The sequence below is a fragment of the Hippopotamus amphibius genome, chromosome 17 (assembly GCF_030028045.1).
Source record: "Hippopotamus amphibius kiboko isolate mHipAmp2 chromosome 17, mHipAmp2.hap2, whole genome shotgun sequence".
In the NCBI taxonomy this organism is placed as follows: domain Eukaryota; kingdom Metazoa; phylum Chordata; class Mammalia; order Artiodactyla; family Hippopotamidae; genus Hippopotamus; species Hippopotamus amphibius.
In genome coordinates, this window is record NC_080202.1 from 38,107,028 (window position 1) to 38,127,627 (window position 20,600).

A 20,600-nucleotide genomic window follows, 5' to 3' on the forward strand; every position below is an offset into this window, starting at 1 on the left:
ATTCTCCTAATTCTGTCCCGGGCTCCCCTTTTATAATTTTTAGAGGAAGAGTAGTTTCCTTGCCTCTGCATTTACAAAGTGATAAAACAACATGCTGCTATTATTAGTTCTATACGAGATGTCATAAAATTGAATCTGAAAAAAAAAAATCTGAACATGATGAAGAACGGTTATGGAGAAATGTTTACATAGTCTAAATTGACCCAGGTCACTCTTTTCTTTGTAGGGCCTTGGTAATGGAATTGTAAAATTATCTTTCTGTTACTTTGGATGCCTAAAAGAATGACGAACCTGATGTTCATTGCTAATAGTTGAGACACTCTTAGCGGCTTTTACCCACTGCAGTGTTTTGGAAGTGGGGTTCTTCTGGTAAAAGAAATTGTGCTGAAAGCTTTGACATTTTTCTGTTCTGTTAACTACTTGACCACTTCTTTGATAGTGTGGTTGGTACTGGGGGCCAATGAATTGGGAAGATGCAGAGATGAAGCTGAAAGGCAAACCCGATGGTTCTTTCCTGGTACGAGACAGCTCTGATCCTCGTTATATCCTGAGCCTCAGTTTCCGATCACAGGGTATCACCCACCACACCAGAATGGAACACTACAGAGGTGAGAGGTGGTGGCGTTTGAAGGAAGTCTTCTTCCCCCTTTGCCTTTCTCTACCTTTGCTATGTGACTTTTTCATTGGAAGGATTCATGGAAATGGAACAGTGAATAAGGAAGACAATCTCATAGACTCAGTTGAATATTGATATGGGCACTGGTTTTGATCACTAGAAGAAATGTTGGTGGGGGTTGGGAGGAGCCTAAGGGTTCCATTTAAGAGTATTCTCAGCATCTTGTGTACTAAATTGGAGAGTTTGAAGAAGACTATTGAAGAACAGAACAAAGCCAGTAAAAGTTTCTTGGTAGAAGGAAGAAGTAACTTAGGACCATTAGACGAATTCTTCCAAGCTTTGGTTCATATTAAACTTACCATCTAGAGATATTTATTATTAAATCATATATACAAAGAGGAGAATTTGTTGATCCTATGTCTATTCTGTTCTGAATTTCTTTGCCTGGCAGTCACATCAGCTCTTCTTGTCAGGCAGCATGGTGATAATTATGTCTTCTTTTGGTCAGCTTTGTAGTCTCATAGGAAATAGTCATCAGAACCCTATGAGAGTCTGTGGGATCAACATACTTTAGACTATCTTCCTTCCTGGCAGTACTTCCCCTTCTGTGGTGAGGCAGTGCTTAATATTCCAGTCATGTCGAGAAGCTGACTTGTTCAAAACTGCTGTCTGAATGGACTTTGCATCATTCTGTATTTGACTTGGGCCACAGACTTGTGATGGTCATTGGTGGTAGGGTTGGCTAATACATCCTTTGTCAAAATACCTGCAGTATGTTACAAAGTTAAAAAGTGTGGGGCTTCCCTGGTGGTGCAGTGGTTAAGAATCTGCCTGCCAATGCAGGGGCATGGGTTCGAGCCCTGGTTGGGGAAGCTCCCACACGCTGAGGAGCAGCTAAACCCGTGCGCCACAATTACTGAGGCTGCACCCTTGATCCCATGAGCCACAACTAGTGAAGCGTGTGCACCTAGAGCCCGTGCTATAGAAGAGAAGCCACTGCAATGAGAGGCCTGCCCACTGTGACAAAGAGTAGCTCCTGCTCACCACAACTAGAGAAAGCCATGCACAGCAAAGAAGACCCAACGCAGCCAAAAGTAAAATAAGTTTATTAAAACAAAAAAAAGTGTGGAGAACTCTGGGGAGTTTCAGGGACTTGCCCCCCTGTCCCTCATACTCTTCCCACATGTGATCAACATTAAATGAGCTGTATTAAACATTGCATTTCAAGTAAGGGGCTCTTTCGTGCTCTTCTCAGTCACCACTGTGTCTTTGCTGCTCTCAGCTATGTTCTGCTGGATTTATTTGGTTTGCTTCTCTTGTTAGGCAGGAAGTAGCTGTTTAGGTCAGCATAGCTTTGTCCATGGTTTCCTCTGCCCCCACCTCTGCTTTCAAGATGCGTGAAGAGAAAGGAACTTCAGTCAAAAGACCTGAGAATTAGTTAGAGAACTGTGGGGTAGACTGGTGCCTGTTTTCCTGCTGCTCCTAAAAGCAAAAATCAAACAAAAAAAAACAAAATGCAAAACAAAGCATTTCAGAGTGAAGTGCTTTTATAAATAAACCTATGAAAGTGATAAATGACTAGGCCATGGAAATGATGAATCAATGCTTGACCTCCAGGTTCCTGATAGGTGAGATGCCAGGAATGGGAGAGCATTTTCAAATGGTTCTCCAATTACTTTTTGTTCAAAGGGACTTTTCTTCCTTGAGTAAATGGAAATTTTAATAGAAGCCTGTGGGCCTTTTAGTTGCCAGTTTGCAATGGGCCATTTGTCTTCATCTTTTTAAGTGATCCTGTAAGAGTAGCTAGGGAGACTCAAATCTACAGTTCTTTTGAGTGATTAGTATCCCTTTTGTGACTCCTTTGGATTTTTCGTTGCTGAGTGTGGGCTTTCTCTAGTTATGGCGAGCAGAGGTTACTCTTCGTTGCAGTGCGTGGGCTTCTCATCGCAGTGTCTTCTCTTGTTGCAGAGCACAGGCCCTAGGTGTGCGGGCTTCAGTAGTTGTGGCAGGTGGGCTCAATAGTTGTGGCTCGCAGGCTCTAGAGTGCAGGCTCAGTAGTTTTGGGGCACGGGCTTAGTTGCTCCACAGCATGTGGGATCTTCCCCGACCAGGGATTGAACCCATGTGCCCTGCATTGACAGGCGGATTCTTAACCGCTGCACCACCAGGGAAGTTCTTTTGTTGTTTTTTTTTAAGTCATGGGAGTTTAGATTCCCTTTTGCCTTTGGGTTTCTAAAGTTTGGGGTGGGATCTTTGTAACATGTTGGGGCATGGGATTTTATATTATTTATTTATTTGGCACACGGGCTTAGTTGCTCCGCGGCATGTGGGATCTTCCTGGAGCTGGGATCGAACCCGTGACCTCTGCATTGGCAGGCGGATTACTTAACCACTGCGCCACCTAGGAAGCCCGGCATGGGATTTTAGAAGTTACAGAAGAAAAGGCTTAGAATTTGATTTTTGTGCCTAACACACACATGAATGAGTGAGACCCACAAAACTGCTGTTCCTATCTTTCTTGGACTATTCCATGCATACTTGAAGACTTAGATCTTCTTGAAGGGATGTCATTTAAACTCACTTTTGCTATAGCAGTCTATAGTCTGTGGTTTAAAGATTAGTGTTCATACTCAACAAAATCTGTATCTTTTTTTCTGACGTGAATTTATTATTGTTTAACAAAAACCTTGTAAGACCTAATTTATGTCTTATTAAAGGCAACATCTTTCTTTCCGTTAGTTGTGGGACAAACAGGAACATGGACCTTTGTCTGACTTAGCTCGACCACAAACTACCTTTGCAGAAGTGAGAATCATTAAAATGTTCAAGCCAGCCCCTCAAATATTTTCAAAGTTAAGTTTTGCATTTTTACCTCTCCTTAACTTTCCATGGCAGGAACCTTCAGCCTGTGGTGTCATCCCAAGTTTGAGGATCGCTGTCAATCAGTGGTGGAGTTCATTAAGAGAGCCATCATGCACTCCAAGAATGGAAAGTTTCTCTATTTCTTGAGATCCAGGGTTCCAGGTAAGGCCATAGTTACATTAATTATTTAACTAACTTGGGTGTGATCCAGTGTGGAATCTCTACCCCCACACCTGCACCCCTCCCCCCCCCCCAAAAAAAAAAACACCAAAACCAAAAATACTTACTTGAAGCTTCTTTTCCTGGCTCTTGTAGCAACCACTCTTCCTAGAGCCCAGTGGCTAATCTCCTGCCCTTATACATTAATCCCTCAACATAATGAGAAGGAATCTTTGCTTCTTTGATCACATGAATGAGCAAACTGATCCTGCCACTGATGTCCAGATGACATGTGAATATTTAACTTTCAGAGGTATCTCCTTGTCCCTGATCCAGACATCTCACACTTAGATGTGAAACAGAGAGCTCTCAGGTCATTTCCATGGGGAACAGGGAAAGTAAAAAAGTATTCACTAGAAATGGTGAGTGTCAAGGAGGCTGAATTTAATACCAGTCTGCTCTGGATTTTTTTTGTCCATTTGTACCACTTTCTCTCAAAGAGTAGATACTTTTTGTTGTGTCCTGTATCCCTACCAATATTGAATACAGAGACTACTCTCCGTTTGGAAGCACTGGGCAGTTCCCATCCTTGCTGGGGTGGTTATGTCGTCTTCCTGCCCACTAAGTAGGGAGGTATCTATATAATCTCTATTGATGGGCGGGAAGAAGGGGTCGTTTGGAGGAATTTGCTTTTATAGTGTTGGAAAAAAGTAAAATGGCAAACACATTAACTGAGGAATTTGTAAAATACAAACAGAACTTAAAATGAGAATTTCATGCTTTCCCATTTAATCAAATTAAGAGTCTTAAACATACTGGGTGCCAAGAAATTGCTCTAAAAAGAAGTTACAGGAAAGCCTCCAGCAGAACATAAATAACAGGGTTGAGCCAGGTTACAGGAATGTGTTTTATAATCTTGGTGATTTAAATAAGGCATGATAGGGTGTGAACTGTATTAATTCTCACTTCATTTAGTATTTGCCTCAATGGTGTCAACACAGTTGGGTCTCATGCAGTTGAGTTGGTTAAAAGGAAAAAGTTAGAATCCTTTCTTACAGGAATTGACACTGCTTAGGAGTTTTTAGAGTTTGTGGCTTTTGGGGGGTATTTATTTAACAAACACTTATTTTTTAATCTCAGTATCAAAAAAAAAGCCACTTCTCTACCCTCAGAGAGCTGTTAGCTTCAAAAAGGGGACAGGTAGGAAGATAAAGGCAAGAGCACATGTTAAATTCAATACAAGACATGGAAGTGATTGACAAGGACAGGGTGGGTAATCAGCTCTGTTTGTGGGTGAACCGGGGAAATCCTCTCAGAGGATTCTGGAGTCTGGAGCATGCATCTACTTATAGAATATTGAGAGACTTCATGGCATCTTGGACTTCTCAGGTATAGCTCATTTTATTCCACAGATGTGCCCTGTCTGCAGAAATTTTAAGTAAGATTTTTAATGTTATTAAGCGTTAGAGCTTGCAATGATTGCTTCTATTTATTGAGTGTCTATCATGTGCCAGATACTTTGTCAGATTCTTTATTTAAATATCTCTAATTTCTTGCATCAGCCCCAAAGTTAGCTAGTAGGTTGGTCTATTTAAAAAAAGATTATTTTCATTTTGCCAGTGAGGAAACTAAGAGTGAGGCTCAAAAGTGAAGCCACTTACTCTAAAGGTCACTCAGCTGATCAGTGTGGAAGTCAGGATTCAAACCCAAGCCCAACAACTTCAAATCTTGTGATTTATTTCCCACTCTCTGTTAGGGGAAAAAAACAGCAGTAAGCAAATTGTAGATTGAGTTTGCTGGGATTTGTGGAGAGGACGTAAAGAAGTCAGAATTGTGTTTATTAGTGGACAGTGTCTTTCTAGGACTTGTGAGGAGTGCTACAGGTAGGATATCTACTTGCATTTAAAATTGTAATCAGGTTGAGAAGGCAAAGCGAATTAGTATTTGCCCCCAGACTGTAAGTGACCTCTTTTTGAAGGATTGGGACAAAGAAGGCAAGGCCAGTGTTCTCCTTTACCATTGTTTGCTGCCTTCCTTTGCTTATCACAGAGGTCTAGGCATTCTGTGAGGCTGACTTTATTAGGAGAGAGGATTCCCATGAGGAAGTGGCAGTCATTAGAATTTAGGTTGAGCTCTGTCAACCTTCACCAGGGATTATAACTCAGTGGATTCTAAAAGGAGCCCTTTTGTTTAGACTTTGGGATGATGCTGACTGAATGCCTACAAGGGGCCAGTATTATTTCATTTAACCCTTACGAAATCCCTTGAAGGGATGTTACAGTCTCTTTTTTTTTTTTCCTTTTTTAAAATTAAGAAAGTGACTTACAGTGAGTTGTAGAGTCAGGTTGCAAAGTCAGGTTTTTCTGGCTCAAATCTAGAGCTGGATGCACTAGCAGCACATCCAGACTGGTGTAAAAGGATGCCAGGGATTATAGGAATTATAAAGCTAGGATTAATGAGAAAGTTCTGGATGGTGGCAAGTAAGGAGCAGAAGGAATTTAATAAGTAGAATAATTAGCATGTAGGGGAGGAATCATGGGTAAAAATGATGGTACCTGAGCTTGGTTTGCCCCTTCTCTCTTCTCATGGCAGTGTTGGAGCGTGGTCACGATAAATCTCAGGTTGCTGATTACATCTCAGTCTGATCCACTTCACAGTTGTAAACTAAACCCCTAACACCAAGCAGCAGTCTCAAAAAAAGAATGTGATTGGATTAGCACAAAACTTCTGTTGCTGTGAGAGCCAGAACTCACAGTGAATGTGTCCATCTTAATTGGGAGAATCTCCATCATCTGTGAAGTGCCTTTTTTTTTTAATCACACTTTGAATTGGACAGCTCTAAGGAAATCGGTTGCTTCCTCTTTTGTAACCATCATTAAGGCCATAATTGTTCACGGTTGCTTCCTCTTTTGTAACCATCATTAAGGCCATAATTGTTCAGTGATATGTCTTCCTTATATCCTGGGGTTTCTCAATTCAGCCCTATTGACAGACATTTGGGGCTGGATAATTCTGGTCTTCAGGGAACAGTTTGTTGTGGGAGAAAGACCTGGGTGTTTGCGTGCTCAGGTCTGAAAGAGATTTGTCACTCCTAACCTGGTCCTTTTTGGGGGAAGAGAAAATAGCAAAGTGGCTGGAAACTGGATTTGTGCCCAGGACTCTGGCATGAGGGCCAGAGGAATGTTCTTGATGGTCACTGCTCCACCTTGTCTTTCCCTTTCAGCTGCACTGGTGTCTTATGTTGGATTTATTTCCGTTTCTGACCCCTTCTGTTAACACGCTCTGGATGAGAGAGCATCAATCATTTGTTGTGTTTGGGAGCAAACAATAAATGGTCAGGTTGACACCAGGGAATATCAGAGAATTAACAGGTTTTGAATTGCTATTTGTGAACCTAAGGCTAAAAGTAACACAGTTAAATAGGCAAGTATATATGGTCATTAAAATTCAAGTAGGCAAACAATCAAATAATTGTATGCTACTTATTATCATGACCTCTTTAAGCGCAAGTCCTATAGGACTGTCTTTGGGAATAAATAATTAGGTACATAAATTACTTTTATCTCTGAAACGTCATGTTGGGCTTAGCAACATTACAACCACCCCCCCAAAAAACTTTCTGTTTGTCATAGTTTAATTTAGTAAAGACTATTTTTAAAACATGAGAGAAAGGGTAAAATTCAAAGAGGTATTTGAACTCAAAACCATTTTAAAACCACTTGAGTTTAAATATATTGAAGAGAGAAATCCACGTGTTTTTTTTTTTTAATGGTGTCTGAGGAGAGGACCAACCAATGGTGTGTGTGGGTGGAGGAGAGGGCTACAGTGCTTCAGAATGTAAGCCTTAGATTTGAAGGGATAGGGGTGAGAAGTCAAGGACTAAGAGAAGCTGGTCCTGAATCAAGGAGCTGTGACTGTCTGGACAGCCCCTCTGTCAGACAGTCACAGGGGTAGGTGCTCTGGGGAGACCCCTGGAGAACCCTCCTTTGAGGTTCCCTGGGCTAAACTCTTCCTCAGACAGAGCTGGTGTTCAAGGAAGGCCAGCTTTGTCGATTCTGTGCTGTGAGCAAATTCTAAGCTCAGTAGGCCTGTTTCTTCATCGTGAAATGGAAATAATAGTGGTATCTGTCTCGGGGTACAGCTTTGAAGACTAAATGAGTTAAAAGATTTTAAGATAAGCTTACTTGTTTAGCATAACATGTATTTCAATTTTTTTTAGAAAGTCAGTTGTTAACGACCATGAAAAAGCTTTGGGAGGCAATCTGCAAGCTTTAATTTTTTCTTCTTATGCCTTCAAACAAAATTTAAAAACTGTTTGAAATTAAACTCCAAAAATAGTAGGTATTTTATTTCCCAACAAGTTGTGTCTACAGAATTTCTTTTGATACGACAATGGCTGAGAAAAGAATTCTTTCAAAGGTTTTACAACTCAGATTCTTTCAGAGAGCAATTTGCTTGTTTATCTTCCATAGCCCCTTTGTTTATTGAAACCAGAATATTCTTTGTTCCCTTGAACTCTTTCAGTGTTCCTGCCATTCTGGGTGTCTCCATTCTGTGGCGTTGACCCTTGAGGGGTTGGAATTTCCCAGCACAGAGCCTGTGGATGTTTCGATGAAACATAAGAGTGTGGGGCTCCCATCGGGCCTGGCTGGCATTAGTCAGCAGGCACTTGTGCACAGAGTAGGAACCAATTCCAGCTCGCCCAAGCTGCTGTAGCCTAAAATTTTAGAAGCAAGAAGGGTGGTTGGTGGGGGTGGAGGGTTGCTGGGGAGAAAGAGGTAGCAAAACCTGACTGTCCCGGCTTGAAGTAACTAGCAGGAGCGACAGGCTTGTAGGATTTGATCCTAGTTACTGCCTTCTGCTTACCAGCCTCTCAGCTGGAATTTGGTGAGGACCCTTTTGAACAGCCTTTCTGAGTCCTCACCTTCAGGATACTCTAGGTGCTAAACAAGTATCTTCCATTTCCAACAGGGATGCCTTTGATTCTTGCCTTTCACTGAGAGCCACGGGCCTGGGGTTGGCCACTTGGCTTCAAGAATTTTTTACTGAGCTGTTCTGAAGAACAAGACTCTCAGCTGTTAAAAGTGAAACTGGGGAGGCCCTCAGCAGGGGAGCATAGATTCCCTTGAGTATGAAATATGATAGGGGTGGTATGGAAGTCAGCAGTCCTTTGTGGAAGGGAGCTTTTGCACAGAACACATAGGTGAACTCGGAAAAAGTTCCCGTCCCTCCTTTCCCTTCCCTAGATTCTCTTCATAAGGAAAACTATATAGTTAGCTGCATAGTTTCATCTGGATATTTCTCTTGGTTTTTGTTCTTGAAGGACTGCCACCAACTCCAGTCCAGCTGCTCTATCCAGTGTCCCGATTCAGCAATGTCAAATCCCTCCAGCACCTTTGCCGATTCCGAATCCGACAGCTCGTCCGGATAGATCACATCCCGGATCTCCCACTGCCTAAGTACCATGGAGTCTTTTAGAGTTGGGGCAGAAATGGAGGATTAGTTACAGTGTTAGTGAGGCCTGCAAGCTCCATGTACAGGCAGAGCCTGGCAACTCGCAGACATCATCTTTTCACTTCTCCTATGTCTTAGCACCTAACGTAGAAATGTCACATTACAGCCAGGAAGGAGGAAGGTGTGTGTGTGTGTTGGCTTCCCTTCTGCAGACTCTGTGAAGGGTAGAGTGGAGGTGGTAAGAGGGAGGGAGACAGAGCTATAATAAGTGAGAAAGTGGGAATTTTGTCAGAGCAGCAGAGAGTCTTTGGTGTTGTCTCAACCATACAGGGATTGAAAATAAGGGAGGGTTGAATAAAGGTGGTCTTTCTTTTATAAGCTATGAATAACATTTTGTGTGTATCCCTCTTGTTTTATTCTTAGGCCTCTGATCTCTTACATCCGAAAGTTCTACTACTATGATCCTCAGGAAGAGGTATACCTGTCTTTAAAGGAAGCGCAGCTCATTTCCAAACAGAAGCAAGAGGTGTTGGAACCCTCCACGTAGCGAGGGGCCCCCAGCTGGTCACCACCAAGGGTATGTGTGCTCTGCCTCACTGTCCAGCCGAGTGTCTTCCTGGGCGGTTATCATGTACTGGGCCTTGTGCCCCTTCCTCTCACTCCATGTGTATACCCTGATCCAGGCGTCTGTCCAGAGAGCCGCCACATCTGATCATGGAGTCCCAGGGGGGCACATACCCCAACTGGGAGAAGAGCAGATAGACACACGAGGCTTAAAGAGTATTTGTCAAGCAACGTGCGAGCTAATCACTGAATATATGTAAAGAAAACACACAAGTGCAGCCTTCTCTCCTACTTTGGCTGATTTCCCTGATGTTGCACAAATGACATATAAAGTAGGAAACCAAAGGGGAAGAAAACTTCATCAGAGGAAACGCAAAATGCCCTTAATTGTGATAGGCATGCACTTCAGTGAGAGTTCCACTGTGTCCCATGGCTTGGAATATGGGGATGAGGAAGAAACAGCTCCCTCTTCTGTTTAGAATTCCATCTGGGCCACTGAAAACTAAATTGTTGAAAAGAACAAATGAATTAACTAAGGCATTCATTTATCTGAGAGGCTATTCTCCCATTGCTACACTGAGTTTTATTTATTTTTCCATAAAATATCTTGGAATACTGGCTTGCACAGATGAATTCTAATTAGTCTTCTTGGGAATTCCCTGGGGGTTCGGACTCCGTGCTTTCAGTGCCGAGGACATGGGTTCGATCCCTGGTCGGGGAACTAAGATACACCATGCCTTGGGGTTCCGCCAAAAAAAAAAAAAAAGTCTTACATTGCATTAATGTGAACATCAAAAGGTAGATGTGAGTAGGGAACAAAATTGCCAGAGAGTGGTGATTTTGGTAGTGTGAGTTGTATGCAAGATCTCATATTCTAGTGACCTACTGCTGGGGTGCAGAGACTACCCCCACCCCCTTAGTGTAGAGTGTCTTTTTTTTTTTTTTAGTTAATTTGTTTATTGGCTGTGTTGGGTCTTTGTTGCTGTGTGAGGGCTTTCTCTAGTTGTGGCAAGTGGGGGCTACTTGTTGCAGTGTGTGGGCTTCTCATTGTGGTGGCTTCTTTTGTTGTGGATCACAGGCTCTAGGCACATGGGCTTCTGTAGTTGTGGCACATGGGCTCAATAGTTGTGGCTCGCAGGCTCAGTAGTTCTGGTGCACAGGCTTAGTTGCTCTGTGGCATGTGGGATTTTCCTGGCCCAGGGATTGAACCCATGTCCCCTGCGTTGGCAAGTAGATTCTTCACCACTGTGCCACCAGGGAAGTCCCTGGAGTGTCCTTCTTAAGCACTGAATTCTTCTGCTCCTTACCTTCTCTGTTCCCAATCCCATCCCCCATACAAAACAAACTAAGGGGAAAAACTCACAGGAGTGACAGTCTTAGAGTGAAAAGGGGGCTTTAATTCTCTCCACCCTCAGCTTTCTTCATAGTGGGAGAGAGTGACAACTGGTGTTTTTGTCCTGTGGGTTTCTTTGGGCCGTGGCTCAGGTGAAGCTGTGTCTCCTCTTGGCTGTGGTAGTCCTTGATCCTGCACTATTGGGGGGAGAGCATGTGAGCCAGGATTAGTAAGGGGAGAAGAAATGAAGAAGATCAAGAAACGGTAACTCTGGGAGGCTGCAGAGTTTCAACTGAAAGGATCCTGGGCTGGATGTACAGTTTCTTTGTCACATCTTCAGTTACAGGTGTACCTTGGAGATACTGCAGTTCAGTTCCAGACCACTGCAAAAAATCGAATATCGCAATAAAGCAAGTCACATGATTTTTTTGGTTTCCCAGAGCATATAAAAGTTTTATCTATACTATACTGTAGTGTATTGTGTGCACTAGCATTATGTCTAAAAAATCTACATACCTTAATTTAAAAATATTTTATTGCTAAAAAATGCTAACATCATCTGACGATGTGGGGTTGCCACAAACCATCAATTTGTAAAAACACAGTATGTGTGAAGTGCAGTGAATCGAAACGAGTTAAATGAGGTGTGCCTGTATTGGCGAGTTGTACACCCTCGGAAGTGTCTTCTAAAACGTCTAAGTGCTCTAATGTGTACGTTTCTTTCCTTGGTGGCTTTGCAGCGATTAGGGTGGGGAACTAGGGGAGCCCACCTACTTAACCGCACCGTTGAGGAGTAATTGGGACCCTTCAGTTAGAGCACCACTTCTATGGGTGCTATGCCTTAGGAAGAGCCCACACGAACACAAACACAGAGAAAGGTTCAGGATGTGGGGGGCTCCACACTTCATGTGGGGAATCAGTGATTATCATGGACCAGAGAAGTTTTAGGGTAAGAGGGGCTTGGTGGCCAAAAGAAGTACTTGATGGATTTTCCTAAGGAAGAGTGATTAAACTTATTCTCTGTGGTTCCAGGGGCAGGAAAAGGACCACAATATAAGTTGTAAACAGATTTCAGTCCAACTTTAGAAGAAGCTTTTTAACAGATCCAAATACGGAATGGTTTTCCATAGGAGTTAGTGAGTTCCCCATTTGTTTATTCATTCAGCAGACATCTATATATTAAGTAGCCAGTGTGAACTGGGAAGAGAGTGCTGAGCAAGCTAGTCAAAGGCTCTGTTCTGACAGAGCTGCAGTTCTGGTAGGGGGAGACAGATAGCAACATGTAAGTAAGTGAATAGGCTAATTTCAGTTGACTGTACATGTTATGAGGAAAATAAAACTGGGTGAAGTTTAGTGATTAGTGGCAGCATACTACTCAAGTTTGAATGATTGGGGTGGGCTCCTGTGAGGAGGTGACATTTCAGCTGAGATTTGACTATCAAGGAGTTAATTGTGAGAGGATCTCGGAGCAGGCATTCGAGGCAAGGGATTCTCTAAGTACAAGGGCCCTGATATGATCAGGTATAGGCTGGGGCTAGCCATTTGCCATGAGTGTGGGGGGCAGTCAGGTATTGGCAAAGGATTGTGCTGAACTCCCGGAGTCTCTTTTTGCTGTGATGCTGGGATTGTTGCTTGTAGCAAAGAATAAGCATCATGCTGTACTTGCTCCTAGGACCCCTTGAAAAAGGGAAGTAACACTTACCAAGGGAAAGACCTCTTTTTTTTCTTTCTTTCTTTCTTTTTTTTTTTTTTTTTTTACTTTATTCTTTATTTATTTATTGGCTGTGTCGGGTCTTAGTTGTGGCATGCAGGATCTTTCATTGCGGCGAGCAGGCTCTTTGTTGCAGTGTGCAGGCTTCTCTCTAGTTGTGGCACGCGTGCTCCAGAGCACATGGGCTCTGTGGTTGTGGTGTGTGGGCTCCAGAGTGTGTGGGCTCTGTAGTTGTGGCATTCGGGCTCTCTAGTTCTGGTGCTCGGGCTTAGTTGCCCAGTGGCACCTGGGATCTCAGTTCCCAGACCAGGGATTGAACCAGTGTCCCCTGAATTGCAAGATGGATTCTCAACCGCTGGATCACCAGGGAAGTCCCCGGGAAAGGCCTTTCAAGTGTGAAATTTGGCCATTATGATTTCTTATTGGTCAGGGTGGTTTTAATTTCGGAGTTCTGAGCGGGCCACTTGAGTAACAGCTGGAACAATGCCCTTCTTAAATCAGAAGATAGAAGCTCACTGGCCTTTGTGACTATCTGTCAGCCCTCTTCAATAGCCAGAAACCGCAGGGCCTACAGCTATTTCTAGCCTGGTTCACCAGGGGTTACTCCAAGGACTCAGTTCCTTTTTCAGTCCCTAGAGCAGGTGGGCCTTAGGGAAGAAGTGGGGGAAAAAAGTGAGTGGAAAGTGAAGGGGAAAGAGAAGGGAGGCAGTGTGTAGGACATCTTTATTAGTCATTTTAGGACCTTTTTTTGGAGACCAGGTTGTAGGCTGCTCAGGTCCTTGTGATAAAAGCTACATCCCCAGCTGGCTGCGGTGTTTGTGGAGGCACTGGGCTCTCCAGGCTCCGTTTTCCCTTTGCACTGTATTTCTCCATCTCCAGAGGCTATTCTTTCACTCCATTTTGGTTCCACTCTATTGAGCCATTCTAATTATTCCCCTTTCTTACCTAGGCATTTGGTTGCCAAGCTCCAGTTTCGAAGAACCAAATGAAGCTACCGTGAAAAGGGGAGTGAGGAAAACAAGAGGGAATAGCAAGGGTTGGGATCCTCTGTGCCAAGACTTTGGTTCCCCTCACTGCCCTGGGGCTTGGATGAAGCACATGACCAGACTCTCTGAATGGGGCTCCACCTTGTCACATCCAGCCCTGTGCTACTGGAACTTGATGAACTCCTTGGAAAACTGGAAGAAGTCTCAACACTGTTCCTTTTTCAGAAGTTTTGTTTTGGGTATTTGCATTTCTCAGTATGGAAAACTCACTGTAAAGGCAGCTGGGGTTTGTGCCCATTGGATTGAAAGTGGTGCCAAGGGTGAGCAGGTCCAAAGGAGGGGAGGAGAGGAGAGGGGATTGCGAGTGACGGTCATTTGGGTGGTGCCAAAGGTAGAATTCGAGTCTCCACTGTTGACCTTGAAGAAAGGAAAAGAAGTCAGAAGTGCAAATCAAGTGGGGAGTTTCTGAGGGATGAGAATCTGCTTCGTAGGCACGGGCAGCTGCAGCAGGAGCAGGGAAGAAAGGAGTGGGAGAGTCTCGAATAGAAGGCTGGGTAAAACTGGCACATAGCTCTGCTGGGGGAAGTAGTGACTCCTCGCATCCTTTCCTTTTAAGGTTTAGGAACCTGATTTCAGAATCACCTCTCATAGAAGCTGTGTTCGTTTTGTTTTACTGAATTCCTAAATTCTGTAACCTCAAGTTAGCCCTGTTCTTCCTCTACCCTCAACCCATTCCCTCAAGATAACTGTGCATTTCACTCTGGTCATGGTAACATCATTCCTATTGCTTCCACCAACTGTCAAGGCAATAGTTTTTCTCATCATCTGAGCAGTTCAGAGCTCCAATCCTGGGCTGCTAAAGTTAATGGAGCGTGCTTCCAGATCCTTAATGGCAAACCATACCCATGAGTTAGGAGCCAGTGTTCCTTACCTCCATATGTCTGTCAGCTAGTGAGAAGAGATGTGGAGGAAGGTGAGAAACGAAGCTATTGTGCTCTTCCTAGAGAAAGCTCCCTAGTGTCTCAGCCTTAATGGGATGTCTGAGATCAGTGAGAAGGGAGGAGAGCATTGCAGCTCATGTTCTTAGGTTTGTCTGGAACAGGAGGTACAAGGGCTTTTTTATTTTCCAGTGTTCTTTCTAGCAACCCAAACATTTTCCTGAGTTAGATCCTGTTTATCCTCCTTTCATTGGGAAGTCTGTCAGATGCCTATTTGAGAGTTGCCTGTTTTCCAGATGGAAGTAGAGGAAGGAGAAAAACTCCAGTGCTTTTCTGAACTTGGCCATTGTCAAATCATATAACATTATGAATTTGCTTTTCTATAGAGTTACTCTGGGGAGAGGTTTGCTATTAAGATGTGAAAATTGAGCTGTTTGATCTTTATTACTCTTTTGCGGTAAGTGTTCCAATAGACTGCCTCTTTTGGTTCCCCTATGCTCATATCTGCCTCATCTTGTGAGATAAATAATCTTGTCTGGTATGTGGTTTCCTGATGATTTGGGGTGAGGCCCCACTGTCTGGTAATTTATAGGACTGCCTCATCTGGAAGCATTGGCCTTCTGCCTTACGTCCTGCATGGAATGATCATTCTTCTTCCTTATAGCTGAATAGGGAGGAGACTTGCGTTGTTACCTGGCTGTGAAGAAATGGCCCACAAAATGAGCTTTGTAGTGTAAACACAGCCCATCTCTGATTCATTGTGTGGTACCTCTTCTCTCTTTGGCTGCCACGGTAGTATTACCAACCGGTTAAGATTGTGATCCCAGGTATTGGCTTAACCTGTGGGTCTTGCCTCTTGAAGGTGCAAATTAACTTGCCATCTTACAGAAAGTGCCACCCAACTGTAGAGCCTGCTGTCTGGAATCCATTGAGATCCTCAAGTGGCTGTTTTGCAGCTACATGGGATTTTTTTTGTTGTTTTAATTACTTTTTAGTGTGCATTTGCCTGACTTTGGGCTAGTTACTGCGGAAAACACAAAAGGTGGAAGACATATTGTCTGGCCTAAGGGAGCTTTTAGGTGACTGCCACACATGAAGCATTTGGAGAATGACTCAGCTGGCAGAGAAAATCAAGGGCTGTCTTTAAAGAAATTCAGAGTGGGTAAGATCGGTGTAGACCAGATGATCTAGGAAGGCTCTGGTGCTGTGCAACTTTGGTTTTTAGGTGAGGGCAGGACAGTGAGATGAGAAACACGAGAACAGGAGCACGGAAGCAGAAATCTGCATGGTATGTACTGAACAGTGCACAGCCCCAAGTTAGAGCAGCGGCATCAAAGAATCCTTTTTTCTGTGCTGTGGTCTAGACCAAAACTTCCTAGTTATCAGGCAGGTCTGAATGCTGAGGGGTTATGGTGGTGAGGTAGAGCCCAAAGCCAGAAGCCAGCCAGGTTCCTGCCCATGGCCAGGGACTTCACTGCTCTCAGCACAGCCTGGGTGAGGGAGGCAGAACCCCTGGACCCCTTGTGGTACCAAGGGTTTCCATTGGAGAATCCATACCCTCAGGTACAAAACCAAACCAGCTGAGGAGGCGTGACCCAACCTCACCACCATCCTTTCTCCTCCCAGAAAGGGTAGTGTTTACTGTGTCCATGATCTGTCTGTGCATTAGTCATAGCCCAGGCTGTAGCCTGCTTCTTCTTCAGTAGAGTGGGCTATAAGACAGAGTTGTGCAGGAGGAGACAGGCTCCATCAGGAGGTGAGGAGGAGGGGCACCAGCCTGGTCAGAGTAAACGGAGTGGGAGCAGGAGCAGCTGGCCGCCGTCGACAGCACCTCCCCTTCACCTCTCCTGGCTGCGCCCCCGCCCCCCTGCCAGTTCAGTGTAGTGCTAATTGAAATGCAGTCTACAGAGGGAACTGATTCTTTTTTGATTGTTGTATTTTCAAGTCACAAACTGGAAAAGGTTCTCACTTCTAGGGACCCGTCATTGGTTTCTAAGTTGTGGATGGGTGATGTCAATACCCTCAGGCCCTGCCTGTGTAACCCTCGCTTGTTTATGACTGATCTACTGTAACCTTCCTCAGGACAGGCGTGAACCACTGTGAGTTAGTGACAGCTACTGCTACAACTTGCTATTACTTGAAATGCGTGTGCTGTGGTCACACAGGAGTGAGGAGGTGGGGGCTTTGGTGTAGGGATTAGATAAACGGGTGACAAATAGGAGTTTGGGACAGTTGGTGATCAATGATCTTGACCTGGTTGCCTGCCTGTGCCTAGATATAGTGAGTGTGACACCATGGAAGGCCAGCCCTGGGCGGCAGCACCCAGCCTCCTGAAGGGAAAGGTGTGGTGGGGAGCTCGCTGCCATGGTTTCTCCTCCCCTTCCTCCTTTCCTACTCATCACTGGGGCTGATTATACAGGCTTCTTATTAAGGTTGGGAGTGATGTGGAGATAGCTGCAAACCCCTCTACAGTGCACATCCAGGAAGAACTGGCAAGTGGGAGAGTGGTTAGTGTTCTCAGATTCCGGGGTGAAAGAGTAGAGCCGGATGTGCTGGGTGCCAGCCTTTTCAGCCCTCACCCTGGGCCCCGGAAGAGCGCGGCCTGCTTGAAACACTTGGCCCTGGCAGGAAATGGGGATAGGAGGAACTTATCCTCTAGGTTAGATCCCCTCTTCCCTACTGCCTCTCCCTTGGCTTTGAGCCCTGAAGTTGGAGGCATAGGCACTGGAATATACAGTTCTATGGCTGCTGGAAGGAGGTGTGAAAGTCTGTGTGTGTGTGTGTGTATGTGTGTGTGTGTCTTCATTTGCAGAAGTCTTGCCACCAGTGGGGGTGTTGAGAGCATCTCCACTGGGGGAAGACCTGCCATTTGTTGTCCACTTTTAAGAGAATGACGTGCCCCTGTCCCTAAGGGAGGAGCTTTTGAGTTAGACATTTTCCCTATGGGAATCCTCTTGGTTTGGTTTGTGGGAAAGGGGGAAATGAATAAATGAATTTTATCTCTAATTGTCAACACAGCTGTTCTTACACTGAATTTGTGCTATTGCATACATGTAACCATCTTTCTTTTCACTGCAGCAGTGTTTATCAGTAGTTCAAAATGATTTATTTGCTCCTGGGGAGTAAAACCTTTTTTATTAAAAAAGAAAAAGAAAAAAAAAAAAGAAAGAAAGAAAAAGAAAAGCGTGACCCCCCTCCCCCCATGATAGCTATAGAATTATTGGGCCACAAAGCTCAAGAAGGCAAAGTCAAGTCCACCAGTCCCCATGATCTATCCTGTTTTGACATTGGAGTCTTCATGCTCAGCACAAAACGACAGGAGGCCTTGAGAAGATAGCGAAGCCTTGGGAGGCGTGAGGTGGGGGTGGGAGCATAGAGACAGAGGCACTGGGGACTCAGATGCTGCAGTTAGAAAAGTAGAGTAAGGAATTGTATTTAAATGATTGATTCTCTAATCTGCCAGGGAAAGACCTTTCTTTACATGCAGATTCCATATTGTCTTTGTCCTTTTCATGCTTCTCGACCTTCCTGGTAGGTGTCCCCAGTTTCTTCCTGTTTCCCATGCTGTCCTCGCTGCCCCTTGTCCCATTCCTTCCCACTCCTGTCCACCTCCCAGGAAGCCAGTCCTGCATGCTGAGTCTGTGACGTGCCTTCACACCCATTTCATCTCCTTAGAGGGTACCTGGAATTGCTCCCTCCCCCTACCCCCTCTTCCAAAATGCTGAGAGGGGCAGGCAAAAAGCGGCCAGTCACGGCGGAAGACGGAATGTCTGCTCGCAGCTGGACTGCGATCTAGTTGCTCCTGGAGGTGAAGTTTAAGGTGAACTTAGGACACTCTCAGATCAGAACCCAGGAGATTGCGAACCGCACAGCCCCGCTCCGAGCTGCGTCCTAAGCCCCTTACTCAGCTCAGGTGGAGCTGGAAGGCTGGTCTGACGACTCCATCCCTGGTGCTCCCTTGAACAGGAACCTGCCCCTCTCTGTTAGGCCCAGAACCTTTTCCAAGGGACAAGCATAATCCAGGCACCGCTCTGTGGGCAGGCCGGTTGTTGGAATGCCCAAACTGGTGCTGCCCGTGGCACAGCCACTGCTGTACATTTTTTGGTTGTTTTTAAGAAACTCAACGAAGAGGGGTGTCATTCTGGGCTCAAGGTGGTTGCCGATTCTTCACCAGGCGGGGAGCACATCCCCCCTGCAACCACTTCTGTCCTCTTCAGCCACCCCACCCTCCTCCGAGCCAAAGCGTGACCTGGCTTTTGTCTTCCCATTTAGTTTTTCCCCTTTCCTCTACCTTTTTGTGCTTAATTTATTAAAATAGTTGCTGTATAATTTATTTTCATAAACTATAAAAAATTACTAAATGGTTAAAATAGACTTGCAGGCCAATCTTAAATGGGGTGGGAGGGTCTGAGGGTGGGGTGGGGAAAGGGAAAGATGTTTTGATATAAACAAAACAAATGCACTTTGGGTGTGTTTTGGTATTTTTCTGGGGATAGATGGGGGGGGGGTGTTGGGATGTCCTTGTAGATTAGTTCCAGAATGGGGTGTCTGTATATATTGTATTAATAGGCATGTTTGACTCTTGTAAAGGGACATTAGTAGCTGCTGCAGGTCCTGTTTGGAAACCCCATGTACAATTCCCGGTTTTTTGTAAGTGTCAGTGCGGGAGACATTTGACTCTTGTGTTTGTATCTCCTTTTTATGATTGCTGTACTGACCCATGTCTTTTTGCGGAAGGGGTGAAAAGAGATTTGAAATAAAAATGTTTAGAAATTATTTCGTTTTATTTGGGTTGTTTTTCAATCCCTCTCTCATCTCATATGAGTCCTCATACCATCACCACCCATTTAGGGTCAGATGACCCACCCCTGGCGATTGGGATATCCCTATGATGTCAGCTAAGCGGAGCACATCCAGGACTGGTCTTGTCAGAATTAGAGATGTTGAAAAATTCCTGAGGCTGATGGCCATTGCTCAGAGCTGCTTTCTCCTTCTCCAGGAAATGCAGGAGGATTCCAGAAAGCTTTCTGGGGCCTTTTTGCTCTACTTTGGGAGATTTCATATTTTACTGTAGTAGTCATTCCTAGTATATACCTAGGCTAGCAACCAAGGTTTTTCGTAAGTTTGACCTGTGTCCCTCCTGCCTTTCTAGCCCATTCCCTTTTGAGCTGTCCTCTTTGGGGAGGAAAGGACTGGAAATATTTCTTTGATTGTGTGTACTTGGAGCTACTCAAATCTTCCCTCTTTGCTTTCCCACCCAATCCCACTTAGAGGGCCAAGGTACCACCTTGGCACATTTTGGAGAATTTTCTGCAGTTTCTCTGCATCCTCAGAGTTCTACTGAGTGAAGCATGCTGAGTGAGATGAAACCCTAGTTATCAGCAGCTGCATTTTTTTAGGACTGATTAGAAGTGTCCCAGGAGGGAGTCTCAGAATCCCCACTTGCCCCGTTCAGCTCATTCCCAAGTTACAGGTCCATGTTAGGATGAAACAGTGTCTTATCAATTCCGATAGCCGTTCTATGAAGGCATGAACTCCTGATTAAAGTTCGCTTCTCCAAGCTGTGAAGTGTGAAGAACATTACAAAGGAAAATTTTTAACTCAGAATCAGCAATTTAAATGCTCTCATGTCCCCCATTTGAACACAGTTTTGGTCGATCATAAAGAATCTTTGCCAACACTAACAGTCAAGAGTGTTAGTGGGCATTTCTTGAAAGTAGAAACATAGGTTTTCGTCATTTCAAATTAGCATCGTTCATATTAGTGATGATATATTAGGTTTGTTAGGAAAGGGATACTAGTCCCCTCTGGCTTGGGTGATAAAACCCATAGAAGAAAAGGCATTCTTTTGGAAACAGGGAACCCAAAATAAATAAAACAGTCCCCTCCCACACTCTTCACCCCCAAAACCTGAAACCACCTCCTTCATCTCCTGTGTTTCCTGTCTACATTCAGCTGCCACTTTTCATTCCATCTC

General features: G+C 44.5%; 1 protein-coding gene across 3 annotated transcripts in view; it reads left to right on the forward strand.

Annotated features, from left to right (window-relative positions):
• SOCS7 (suppressor of cytokine signaling 7) overlaps positions 1 to 19,393 on the forward strand; it is a 31,588-nt gene extending 12,195 nt beyond the window's left edge. For all 3 annotated transcript variants that reach the window (XM_057716098.1, XM_057716099.1, XM_057716100.1), the window contains 5 exons: positions 440 to 608; positions 3,512 to 3,640; positions 8,961 to 9,096; positions 9,515 to 9,668; positions 13,649 to 19,393. In XM_057716098.1, coding sequence (XP_057572081.1) covers positions 440 to 608; positions 3,512 to 3,640; positions 8,961 to 9,096; positions 9,515 to 9,638 — 558 coding nt within the window. In that variant the 3' untranslated portion in view covers positions 9,639 to 9,668; positions 13,649 to 19,393. The remainder of the gene's footprint in view (positions 1 to 439; positions 609 to 3,511; positions 3,641 to 8,960; positions 9,097 to 9,514; positions 9,669 to 13,648) is intronic.
• Positions 19,394 to 20,600: the final 1,207 nt, after the last annotated feature.